The following is a 13,312-nucleotide window of genomic DNA, read 5'->3' as shown; positions in this document are numbered from 1 at the left end:
AGTAAGAGCTACATGGTCAATAGTTTTTACTAACTTATGGTAAGGTAGACAGTAAGAGCTACATGGTTAATAGTTTTTACTAACTTATGGTAAGGTAGACAGTAAGAGCTATATGGTTAATAGTTTTTACTAACTAATGGTAAGGTAGACAGTAAGAGCTACATGGTCAATAGTTTTTACTAACTTACGGTAAGGTAGACAGTAAGAGCTACATGGTTAATAGTTTTTACTAACTTATGGTAAGGTAGACAGTAAGAGCTATAGATGGTTAATAGTTTTTTACTAAACTATGGTAGGTAGACAGTTAATAGTTTTTACTAACTTATGGTAAGGTAGACAGTAAGAGCTACATGGTCAATAGTTTTTTTACTAACTTATGGTAAGGTAGGACAGTAAGAGCTACATGGTTAATAGTTTTTACTAACTTACGGTAAGGTAGACAGTAAGAGCTACATGGTCAATAGTTTTTACTAACTTATGGTAAGGTAGACAGTAAGAGCTACATGGTTAATAGTTTTTACTAACTTATGGTAAGGTAGACAGTAAGAGCTACATGGTTAATAGTTTTTACTAACTTATGGTAAGGTAGACAGTAAGAGCTACATGGTCAATAGTTTTTACTAACTTACGGTAAGGTAGACAGTAAGAGCTACATGGTTAATAGTTTTTACTAACTTATGGTAAGGTAGACAGTAAGAGCTACATGGTCAATAGTTTTTACTAACTTATGGTAAGGTAGACAGTAAGAGCTACATGGTCAATAGTTTTTTACTAACTTATGGTAAGGTAGGACAGTAAGAGCTACATGGTTAATAGTTTTTACTAACTTACGGTAAGGTAGACAGTAAGAGCTACATGGGCAATAGTTTTTACTAACTTATGGTAAGGTAGACAGTAAGAGCTACATGGTCAATAGTTTTTACTAACTTATGGTAAGGTAGACAGTAAGAGCTACATGGTTAATAGTTTTTTACTAACTTATGGTAAGGTAGACAGTAAGAGCTACATAGTTAATAGTTTTTACATACTTACAATAAGGTAGACAGCAAGAGCTACATGGTCAATAGTTTTTACTTACAATAAGGTAGACAGCAAGAGCTACATGGTCAATAGTTTTTACTAACTTATGGTAAGGTAGACAGTAAGAGCTACATGGTTAATAGTTTTTACTAACTTATGGTAAGGTAGACAGTAAGAGCTACATGGTCAATAGTTTTTACTAACTTTCGGTAAGGTAGACGATAAGAGCTACATGGTCAATAGTTTTTACTAACTTACGGTAAGGTAGACAGTAAGAGCTACATGGTCAATAGTTTTTACTAACTTATGGTAAGGTAGGACAGTAAGAGCTACATGGGCAATAGTTTTTACTAACTTTCGGTAAGGTAGACAGCAAGAGCTACATGGGCAATAGTTTTTACTAACTTACGGTAAGGCAGACAGTAAGAGCTACATGGTTAATAGTTTTTACTAACTTACGGTAAGGTAGACAGTAAGAGCTACATGGGCAATAGTTTTTAGTTACTTTCGGTAAGGTAGACAGCAAGAGCTACATGGGCAATAGTTTTTACTAACTTATGGTAAGGTAGACAGTAAGAGCTACATGGTTAATAGTTTTTACTAACTTATGGTAAGGTAGACAGTAAGAGCTACATAGTTAATAGTTTTTACATACTTACAATAAGGTAGACAGCAAGAGCTACATGGTCAATAGTTTTTACTTACAATAAGGTAGACAGCAAGAGCTACATGGTCAATAGTTTTTACTAACTTATGGTAAGGTAGACAGTAAGAGCTACATGGTTAATAGTTTTTACTAACTTATGGTAAGGTAGACAGTAAGAGCTACATGGTCAATAGTTTTTACTAACTTTCGGTAAGGTAGACGATAAGAGCTACATGGTCAATAGTTTTTTTACTAAACTTACGGTTAAGGTAGACAGTAATGAGCTACTTTATGGTGGTCAAAAGAGCTAGTTTTTACTAACTTATGGTAAGGTAGACAGTAAGAGCTACATGGTCAATAGTTTTTACTAACTTACGGTAAGGTAGACAGTAAGAGCTACATGGTTAATAGTTTTTACTAACTTATGGTAAGGTAGACAGTAAGAGCTACATGGTTAATAGTTTTTACTAACTTACAATAAGGTAGACAGTAAGAGCTACGTAGTTAATAGTTTTTACATACTTACAATAAGGTAGACAGCAAGAGCTACATGGTCAATAGTTTTTACTATACTTACAATAAGGTAGACAGCAAGAGCTACATGGTCAATAGTTTTTACTAACTTATGGTAAGGTAGACAGTAAGAGCTACATGGTTAATATTTTTTACTAACTTATGGTAAGGTAGACAGTAAGAGCTACATGGTCAATAGTTTTTACTAACTTTCGGTAAGGTAGACGATAAGAGCTACATGGTCAATAGTTTTTACTAACTTACGGTAAGGTAGACAGTAAGAGCTACATGGTCAATAGTTTTTACTAACTTATGGTAAGGTAGGACAGTAAGAGCTACATGGTTAATAGTTTTTACTAACTTACAATAAGGTAGACAGTAAGAGCTACATGGTCAATAGTTTTTACTAACTTACAATAAGGTAGACAGTAAGAGCTACATGGTCAATAGTTTTTACTAACTTACAATAAGGTAGACAGTAAGAGCTACATGGTCAATAGTTTTTACTAACTTACAATAAGGTAGACAGTAAGAGCTACATAGTCAATAGTTTTTACTAACTTATGGTAAGGTAGACAGTAAGAGCTACATGGTCAATAGTTTTTCCTAACTTACAATAAGGTAGACAGTAAAATCTACATGGTCAATAGTTTTTACTAACTTACAATAAGGTAGACAGTAAAAGCTACATGGTCAATAGTTTTTACTAACTTACAATAAAATCTCATTTATATAGAGAGTCAGGTAACAGTAACAACTAAAGCCTGGTCTAACGTCAGTATCTGGTTCATCCCCACTGAGTATCTGAGGAACACCACATAATACAATTATAGTCCTTTTTATTGCACACTATTCAACAAGAGGCCCAGAGGGCCTGTATCGCTCACCTGGTTTGTAATGCCTAGTAAGGTTCATTGTTTCTTTTCTGAAGGAATTTGAATATTTACCTCTAATTCCCCTATTGGGCCCCACTCTTTCTGCTCAAGGGGGGTCAGAGCCAAAAATTATAGGAATTCTGTTAACCCCAAGGATGTTTCTGGGCCAAATTTGGTTAAACTCCAAGCAGAACTCTAAGACTAGTAGCGATTTATAGGATTTACCTAAATTTCCCTATTGGGCCCCGCCCCTCCTGCCCCCAGGGGGGTCAGAGCCAAAATTTATACAAGTTCTATTCTCCTTCCCCCAAGGATGTTTCTGGCCAAATTTGGTTTCAATCCATGCAGAACTCTAGGACAAGTAGCGATTTATAGGATTTATCCTCTCTATTTCCTCTATTGGGCCCCGCCCCTCCTGCCCCGGGGGGTCAGAGCCAAAATTTATATAAGTTCTGTTCCTATTCCCCTAAGAATGTTTCTGGCCAAATTTGGTTACAATCCATGCAGAACTCTAGGACAAGTAGCGATTTATAGGATTTACCTCTATTTCCCCTATTGGGCCCCACCCCTCCTGTCCCCAGGGGGTCAGAGCAAAAATTTATACAAGTTCTGTTCCCTTTCCCCCTAGGATGTTTCTGGCCAAATTTGGTTACAATCCATGCAGAACTCTAGAACAAGTAGCAATTTATAGGATTTACCTAAATTTCCCCTATTGGGCCCCGCCCCTCCTGTCCCCGGGGGGTCAGAGCCAAAATTTATACAAGTTCTGTTCTCCTTCCCCCAAGGATGTTTCTGGCCAAATTTGGTTACAATCCATGCAGAACTCTAGGACAAGTAGCGATTTATAGGATTTACCTTAATTTCCCTATTTGGCCCCGCCCCTCCTGTCCCCGGGGGGGGGTCAGAGCCAAAATTTATACAAGTTCTATTCCCCTTCCCTCAAGGATGTTTCTGGCCAAATTTGGTTACAATCCATGCAGAACTCTAGGACAAGTAGCGATTTATAGGATTTACCTCTATTTCCCCTATTGGGCCCCGCCCCTCCTGTCCCCAGGGGGGTCAGAGCAAAAATTTATACAAGTTCTGTTCCCCTTCCCCCAAGGATGTTTCTGGCCAAATTTGGTTACAATCCATGCAGAACTCTAGGACAAGTAGCGATTTATAGGATTTACCTTAATTTCCCTATTGGGCCCCGCCCCTCCTGTCCCCGGGGGGGGTCAGAGCCAAAATTTATACAAGTTCTATTCCCCTTCCCCCAAGGATGTTTCTGGCCAATTTTGGTTACAATCCATGCAGAACTCTAGGACAAGTAGCGATTTATAGGATTTACCTAAATTTCCCTTATTGGGCCCCGCCCCTCCTGTCCCCGGGGGGTCAGAGCCAAAAATTTATACAAGTTCTGTTCCCCTTCCCCCAAGGATGTTTCTGGCCAAATTTTGGTTACAATCCATGCAGAACACTAGGACAGGTAGCGATTTATAGGATTTACCTCAATTTCACCTATTGGGCCCCCGCCCCCTCCTGCCCCCGGGGGGTCGGGGTCAGAGCCAATATTTATACAAGTTCTATTCCCCTTCCCCCAAGGATGTTTCTGGCCAATTTGCTACAAACACATTGACTTGCTATATTTGCTGGGAATCTTTTCCAACGGACGGACGGACGACGGACGATAGTTTTCGAAAGAAAATGTTATTTCAGGATACGTGTTTTAACTTTAAATTAACTCTTTTCACTAGGCAGGGTATTTACCCTAAAACTGGAAATCCCAGATGGCACTCACCATTATTAAATATAAACAAATTTTCTTTTGAGTGCCCTTTATTTTTCGTGAGTTTTGCAATGAAGGTTATTTCATGAACGTTTATTTATGCAAATTGATATTTTCCATCAATTATTTTCAAAGGTATTTAAATTTAAATCTAACCCGCTAAAACATCATCTCTGTGTCTGATATACTTAAATCATGATATTTGGTAGCCAGGAAAGAAAACAGATTTACAGGATATATCTGTCAAATAAAGTCAATTTTAATTCAGTTCTCTCTTATTTGCTCTTAATATCCATTGAAAACATTCCAAAAAACGACTGTGTCAAAACATAAGATGGCTTAATACATCTGCAAAACAAATCTGTTTAACTAGCCTAGGGGAACAAAAAGAACCCCAAAAACCCTAACAGTAATTTCTGGGGAAGACAGATCATAATTAACTTCATTTATCAAAATTCAAGATGGTTGCCTGATGATTTAATCAGTCCCTGAATGTAATATATAACTAGGGACCTAGGGGCGTCTACAAAATTATGAAACTTGATTAAAAGTTTCCATCATATGATCATTTGTTAAAATCTAAGATGAACACAATTAAATGTAGCCATCTTGTTTCCAATTGGAGATGAACACATTTTGATTCTTCTTTTTCATTCTCAAAATGTTATATGCATGAATAAGGACTACGTATATACGTATATGGAATCTATCTCATCATCAGATTTCCACATTTTTGCTTTCATTATGTCACTAACAATAGATCATACCATTTGTGTCACAAATAATAGATCAGTGACTTGTGGATGTCCGAAGATGAATCTCCATATTAAATAAGAAAGATCAAATTGTTTATGAACAAACTGATCATGGACCACAGGCCACAGATGAAAGGCAATTCTAACATGGTGATGCTGAGCTACTAATGTATAATGGACTAATAAGCTCCATTTCTTACAGTTAACATTTAGTGTAATATTCTAACTCTACAATTAAATCCCTCCAATGATCACACTATATAGCTATCACACATGTTATATAACATTCACGATCCTCACAAATTTTCTCCCCATATTGATGTCATTTACACTGGCACCCTGGTACCAAAGATTTTTTTTTTGCAGTAACGATTAGGGATGTGACTAGGTCATCAGTTTTCCTATCATGGATTTTTCTATATCATTATTTCTGCAATAACAATTTTCTGTGTTTAATATTTGCGATAGGATTTTCAGTGTTTATATCTTTGCGACGAGGATTTTTCAGTGTTGAAATCTTTTTGATGAATATTTCTCAAATCTTAGTGATTGGACCTTTCAGTGTTGAAATCATTGCGATAGGATTTTTCAAATAAGATTATATTTCAGTGTTGAAATCATTGCAATGAGGATTTTTCAAATTTTTACGATAGGATTTTGAATGTTGAAATCTTTGCGACAGGATTTTCCCACCATGAAACGGTGATGAAATTGCTATAGAACTTCCAGTGCCACACTCGGGATCATCAAGATTGTTTTGTGCTGAAAAGTTTCCCTGTCACTGGGCACACATGTTTATTTTTTGCACAATGAACGTGAGTCACTACTCCATTGGGATACCTCACAAATGATGTGTCACTGAAAGCCCGGTTACACATTGCACACATCCTGCAAAACAAAAGAGGATTCTTGAATTACTTAGAAGACAATCTAAATGTATCAAACATTTAAAATGTATCATAATATTTTTATTTGCATACCATATTCGCGGTAATTAGCGTCCCTCCCCCTGTAAGTGCCCCTCCCTTTGCTTGAGAAGGTGTTGAAGTTATATAAATGCCCCCATCCCATGGATTTAACGATGTTTGAAAACTGTGTGATGCTTATAGTATCTAGCTGCATTGTATCCCATATTACGTGAACTTGTGAGTCTTTTACATGTGAATCACAACATAATAATGCATTTCAAAGGAAAAGAGGCATATACATATTTACTGTAACAGTGACTGAGTTTGGAATAGGTTAAAATATTACTGACTTCTTAGAGGTTTTTGCCCACAACTTACATTTTGGTTCCTTGAAGTGTCCCCCATCAGTTTTCTGGACGCTAATTACAGCGAATACGGTATTTTAATTACAAAGCATGCTAAAGGCTCAATATCACACCCCCTAAGGTTTCTCAGTTATCGACAGATTCCAAAAAATAAAGATTTAAGCTTATTTGACTCCTGAAGTGTGACCCTGAATGAAGGTCAAGGTCATTCATTTGAACGAACTTGGTAGCCCTTAATCCCAGCAGGCTACATACCCAACATAGTACCCTTGGCCTTTTCCATTATAGAGAAGAAGTTTACAGACAGACACACAACACATGACAACAGAAGACCCATGAAGGCTATAGGTCATCCTTATCTTTTGGGTCAGTCAGATGACCTAATAAGGAATGGAACTGGGGAGCCAAATTTTACAAATTTTATCTTTGTCTTCACAACAAGATCAAACTCAGGACCTTTAGATTATAGTAAGTCAATCAAATTAAGAAAGTTCTCCCATGCAGAGGCATATATATACCTATATTGCAGCTTGGGTTACACACTATCCCTCCAGAAAAGAATTTGTTTTTGAGTTTCCAGGGGTTACACTTCCTGTTAGAGTATGAACTTTTTCATTATATTGTTAATCAAGGAGGAAAAATGACAAATATACCACATTGCCTAAATCCTGTACCACACTCCTTGTACATATATGTAGGTTAAAATGTCAAGGTGACCTTCACTATACACATTAACATCTCAGCATAATATAGTGAAATGCTTGCCTTATTTAAAGGCTAGGTGTCATTTAATGAACCTCCAGGTTTATGAGGTGGGGGAAAGCCAGAGTACCCAGAGAAAAACCAACGACCTTACACATGGGTACATGTAATATGGCTAATGTTAGAATAAGGTGACACCTTAACCATGTGGCTACGGCAGCCCAATTATACTGTATAACATGAAATTTTTGTTGTGAAGAAATTTATTTTTTTTGTGGTTGCTAATGTACCACGAAGCAATTTGTATCAGCTATAAAGAATTTTTCAACCAATAAAGTGATTTTAAATTACAAAACATACATTAAGTAATATGAAAGTTGTTTTATACATTATTCAAAGCGCTATGGCATCAGTTATCGACAAATATCTCAACCCATGAAATCATTTTAAATTTCCAAACCACAAAATAATCTTGTAATCACCCACATTTCATATTTCATATCAACACAGTAAGGATTGAATCACAAAATATAACAAATATAGAGTAAATCAACCACATTCCTCCTTTAACGTTTTAAATGATGATGCTTTAAAGATCTAAATTCATTATAGTAACCTGACAACTAATTGCAAACAGAGGGTCATCAAACTGCAGTGGCTTTGTAATACTCTAGAACGAAAGTCAATGTCATTCATTGGAACAAACTTGATAGCCCTCCATCCAAGCATGCTACAGGCCTAATATTATTGTATAAGTTCCATAAAGTATTAAGTGACTTTATCTGACATGTGATCAATATCAAATCATCTATAAGTCTACATTCTGTGGTGTTGTTGGTATTTTATTATATGCATATATACATCTCGATAACAAGCCTGGGATAGCCTGCCAAAATAGAATATACGCCGTGGTTTATTATCGAGATTTAAGTGTACTTGTGGAGTATAAGAAATTTCATATTGCATAGCCACAAGTGAAAGGTTCCATTTATCACACAACATATAATGGAAAAATAGACAAAACTTTTTTTGTTTCTATAGATATAACAAGAGATCCCTGAGGGATCTTGGCGCCCACCAAAGAATTATTTATGTCTGACAAAGGAAAGAGGGATCTTTTCTATGTCATCAAACTTCGACTACATCCTACATATAAAATTTGAGACAGATAATGTCACTACTTTCTGAGAAATAGTCAAAACAAACTTCATTTATCAAAATCCATGTCGGCCAGTTTGTACACCAAATGCTCCCAAAATGCAATATGCACAACTAGGGTCCTAGGGGAACCTGCACATGAAATTTGGGAAAGATCCCCTCAGTATTTTCTGAGAAATAGCGGTAAATAGAATTGTTAATGAACGGACGGACTGAAGGAAGAACAGACGGACCACGGATGAAAAGCGATTTGAATAGCACACCATCTGATGATGGTGAGCTAAAAATGGCAAAATCAGGCTTGGACTTTACATTTTTGTCTACTGAGATAATCTTGTGACTTTAGATTTTGACATCTATCACACAAAATGTCAAATTCAATAAGTGGATCACGGCCTGATGATGTTACCAGTTTGTACCCTGTACAAAAGTACTCACGGGCAGCATGTAATTGGATCACACATATGTACAGACAAGAGGTAGTATCAGATTTTACTGTTCTTTCACAACTTAAGATTCACATGAACTTCTGTCTACGCCCTCGGTCATTATTTCTTCTACCAGGGTAGTATAACATCATATGGACCTCAGCAAAGGTCCATAATTGATAATCATTGATTCATAAATATATTTGAATCTGATAAACCAATAGCATTTTTTTTAATCAAAATTTATATGAATGCTTTCCATGAATATAATCTGTGTATAAAGGAATATTCTGTGTGTGTTAATTACAAAATTGGTATATCTGTTGCACAAATTAAGGAATTTCACATCACCAGAAACACACAAATCACCTTTCTATCGTTTGTTACAAATGGGTTTCCAACGATGGGAATTTTGATACATCAGAATTCATTATAGCTTCCTTATCTTAAACTGCATTATTCATGGCAAGACAGCGACATAAAAGGCAGCTACTCCACTCCATGTTTAAACGAAAACATGTTTAATACCTAATATATAAATTTTTATTCTGTACCTACTGCAGAGCTATGATGTAATGTTTCATTGCAAGAGTGAAATGTCTGACAACCACTGGGAGTGAATGTACCTGCAGTAAAAGTTCAATTCAACCCTCAGGCGTACCTGTCATGAAATACCTGTTCCGCACCTGTCTGTGCATAAATGCATTTACATGGAGCTTCTCCTGCTCTATACCAGATCCACAGTGGAATTAGCGAAGGGTGTAAGATTTCAATACTTAGAGATATGTATTGAGTTGGTTGTGTTTGAACTATAGAAAAATAAACTACAGTGAGCAAACCAGACTGTATTCACGGCATGTGTCAATTTCATTTCAAAATATGTAGAGTATAAAGTCAATGTTTATGTCATACAAGACTTTATCATTTTTTTTTCTAAAGTCTTCTGGAATAATTGGCACGCAGTAATGCACTTATCGATTTCATTTCAAGGACAGGAAACTGAACGTCAGGGGATAACGATGTCACAATTAAGTGCAATATTGCTTCGGTGATTCTGAGGATAGAATCATCGAGTGAGTATTCATAACCACGACATCCCCATGGCTATTACCTTGTAATTAGTATACATCTAATATTGAAAGTCACTACCATTATCAAACCAGTGTTTATAAAAATCACCCATGAATAAAGAATACAGGTTCATTACATACACCGTACAATACATTATATAAAACATGCATCCTTTCCTTAAAACTTGATAATAAAGGAAATGGTGTGTTTATACAAGTAAATACGGTATATCTAAGCTAATTTGATGCATATTAGATATATTCCCTCCAGACCAATGACAAACCTAGCTATACTTCTTGGCCCCTCTTTCTCATTAAGGTAAATCAGTAATTCAGGTCTCTTACACAAAGCTCTATACAAGCTGTTGATAGCTCTAATATGGTCACATTCACTCTCTATTTTTTAAAGAGAGCTTATGAATTTATAAACCTTAAAATAGGAAAGGTTCATCCGTGTGTAAAGAAATACTTTCAGAGCTTTTTTTTTAATTTGAAAGGGTTGCAAAATCCTGTTTAGTCAGCGTAAAATCTGTAGCAGGTTTCCAATGTAAATAGTGTACATATTATGTAAAACAGTCGACTTCTAACTCACCCTTGATTTTTTTTATAATTACATTTGGTAGCAGTGTGCATTCCAAATGGAAGAATTTAGAGGCTTCGTTGGAGATAGAACCCCAGTTGGGGTGATTTTGAAGAGGGTAAGGTGGGGAGTAGTGCAGCAGGTTTTAATTGTAAAAAATGTACAATATATGCCACATCGTCACCTTTTATCTTCACGTTAGAGAGAATTCCCATTTAGCTCAATTTATATATGTGACATAATTGGTGTTCATGTATGTATGTATACATGTAAAAATATGCAGGTGCCTTTGTATCTAATGTTACGCCCTGTTATACATCTTCTCAGGATTAACATATTTTGTAGCGGAATTAGACTGAATCGATCTAGAGCCTCCGGCTAATGTTTGGAGGTCCTGGGTTACAGCCCCATTCTGGCTGTACATTTTCTCCTCTTCTGTTACAAAATTGGCAAGCTTATCGACCCCTACTTCCAGCATAAAATGGGGATATGCAAACTTGTGAGTTGTTGTGTTTTTAGGGCCAAGACTTGGAGGAAAGAGGGAGCAATGTAGCAGAACTGGACTGGGTCAATCACCTGTGACCATGTATGTAGCTCAGTCAGTAGTCAGTATCTGGCTAGTGCTTGGAGGTCCCAGGTTCGAGCCCCGGTCTTGCCGCTACAATTTCTCGTCTCCTGTTACATAATTATGGTATTAGTATGAGATTTGCATGATATAATGATGAGATGACCTTGCCCTTAAGTGTCAATATTTTTGATCAGATGAATTAGATCAGTGTAAGAATCGAAGATGTCTGCCTTCTTTGATAGCATGATACCAATATATTACAAGATGCTGAATCGTAGAGAGCTACATGTGGGGGGAGGGGGGATGTTTTTGATGAATATTCAAAGTTATGAACTGAAAATTGTAATTAGTATTTCCAAAATGCGTTGGTTAGTCCACAAGATGAATCTTTACACAATTAACTGGTTTATTTTGTACATTTTTATCTATCTTCATCAGAGAGGGCCCTTTAGGGAATGCTTGTTATACCAGTTTCAGACTGAATGACAGATGGACACTGTGGTAGAGGACTATACTGCATCTCCGGGGCGAGTGGGTCGTTATTTATTCCTTATGCTATGTATACACTGGAACCATTGTTCTGTTGTAACAGAAGAATTACGGTACTTATAACTTTTCAACAAAGATAAGTTTTTAAAATTCAATTAGTTGACATAGAAAATTAACAAATATTTATTATAACTTTGAATGAATCCCACCCACTGGGGCCAGAAAAATCCAACTAAATACAGATCCAAGGGAGAAAAGATTTGATGTAAAAGTTCAGTATCACACCTTCACATATCAAGTGAATCACCTTAAGGTAAAGATTCTTTAAAAAAAAAAAAAAAAAAGAAGATGATGATTTGAGAATGTATGAGTCACGGTAAATGTATAAGTTAAATGATGTAGCAGTAAAAATCCTGTAATGATGAAATGTTCAGGATTTTATTTGCAGCCAAATGTTGATTGGTGGGTCGTACAAGGATGAGGTTTATTTACTATCGGTGCACATCTACGATAACACACCCTCAGACATAATCACACAACACAACAATATAAATATCAACGTGTCCTAGCGCGGCTGGAATGTCCCTGGGTCACCGTCACACACAGACCTGTCGACAGCCACAATCTGAGGAAGCAAATTACACGAAACCTTTCCTATCTTGATCCTCCCACTATAGAATGTTATCAGGGACAGCCCGTTACTACGAAGCCTTATCTCTAATACATGCATGGCCCTTTCACAACCTCTTCACAAAGCCAGGTATAACTTTGACAAACTACTCTGGGTAGATTTTGTCAGCTAGAGGAAATACTTGGTTTTAATTAATATTGAATTTGATGGAAACTGTACACATTGTAAACTGTTTAAACTGACACTCCGTAGGGCATGAGTGCAGGGAAATATTTGTCTTAACAAACCTGTCTAATGCGACATAGTATTACTATCACGAATTTGTCTTAATAAACCTTTATAATACGACATACATGTAGTATTACTATCATTGATTTGTCTTCATAAATTTGTATAATATGAAATACCATTACTATCACTGATTTGTCTTAATAAACCTGTCTAATACGACACTGCAATACTTTCACTGATTTGCAATTAAATAATAAGCCTGTCTAATCTGACATTATAAACCCTTCCATTTCAACATAGCATTATAATTAATCTCATTGATACATCCCTATAAGAAATAGCAATTTATATAAAGTATTCATTGAATAAAATGTCAAGATGCAGTTATTCCAAAAACTGATTCCAAACAAGAACTGTATACATTACAGCTTCATAAAATACAACTGCCTATTTGGTTCAGATTTACCTGTCCAATCTGACATCCTAACTATACCATACTGTTCAGATTTTATCTGTAAAATCTGACATCCTATCTTTAATATACTGGTCAGATTTACCTGTCTAATCTGACATTCTATATTTAACATACTGATCAGCTTCACCTG

General features: G+C 36.2%; 1 protein-coding gene across 1 annotated transcript in view; it reads right to left on the bottom strand.

The window, feature by feature from the left end:
- Positions 1-4,729: 4,729 nt before the first annotated feature.
- Positions 4,730-13,312, bottom strand: part of LOC138329979 (transforming growth factor-beta receptor-associated protein 1-like) — a 45,991-nt gene continuing 37,408 nt past the window's right edge. The window contains exon 22 of the mRNA XM_069277292.1: positions 4,730-6,465. Within this exon, the coding sequence (XP_069133393.1) occupies positions 6,324-6,465 (142 nt within the window). The 3' untranslated portion in view covers positions 4,730-6,323. The remainder of the gene's footprint in view (positions 6,466-13,312) is intronic.

This window comes from Argopecten irradians, chromosome 8 (assembly GCF_041381155.1).
Source record: "Argopecten irradians isolate NY chromosome 8, Ai_NY, whole genome shotgun sequence".
Classification (NCBI taxonomy): Eukaryota; Metazoa; Mollusca; class Bivalvia; order Pectinida; family Pectinidae; genus Argopecten; species Argopecten irradians.
Note: the sequence above shows the minus strand (reverse complement) of the source record. Positions and strands in the feature narration are given on the sequence as shown.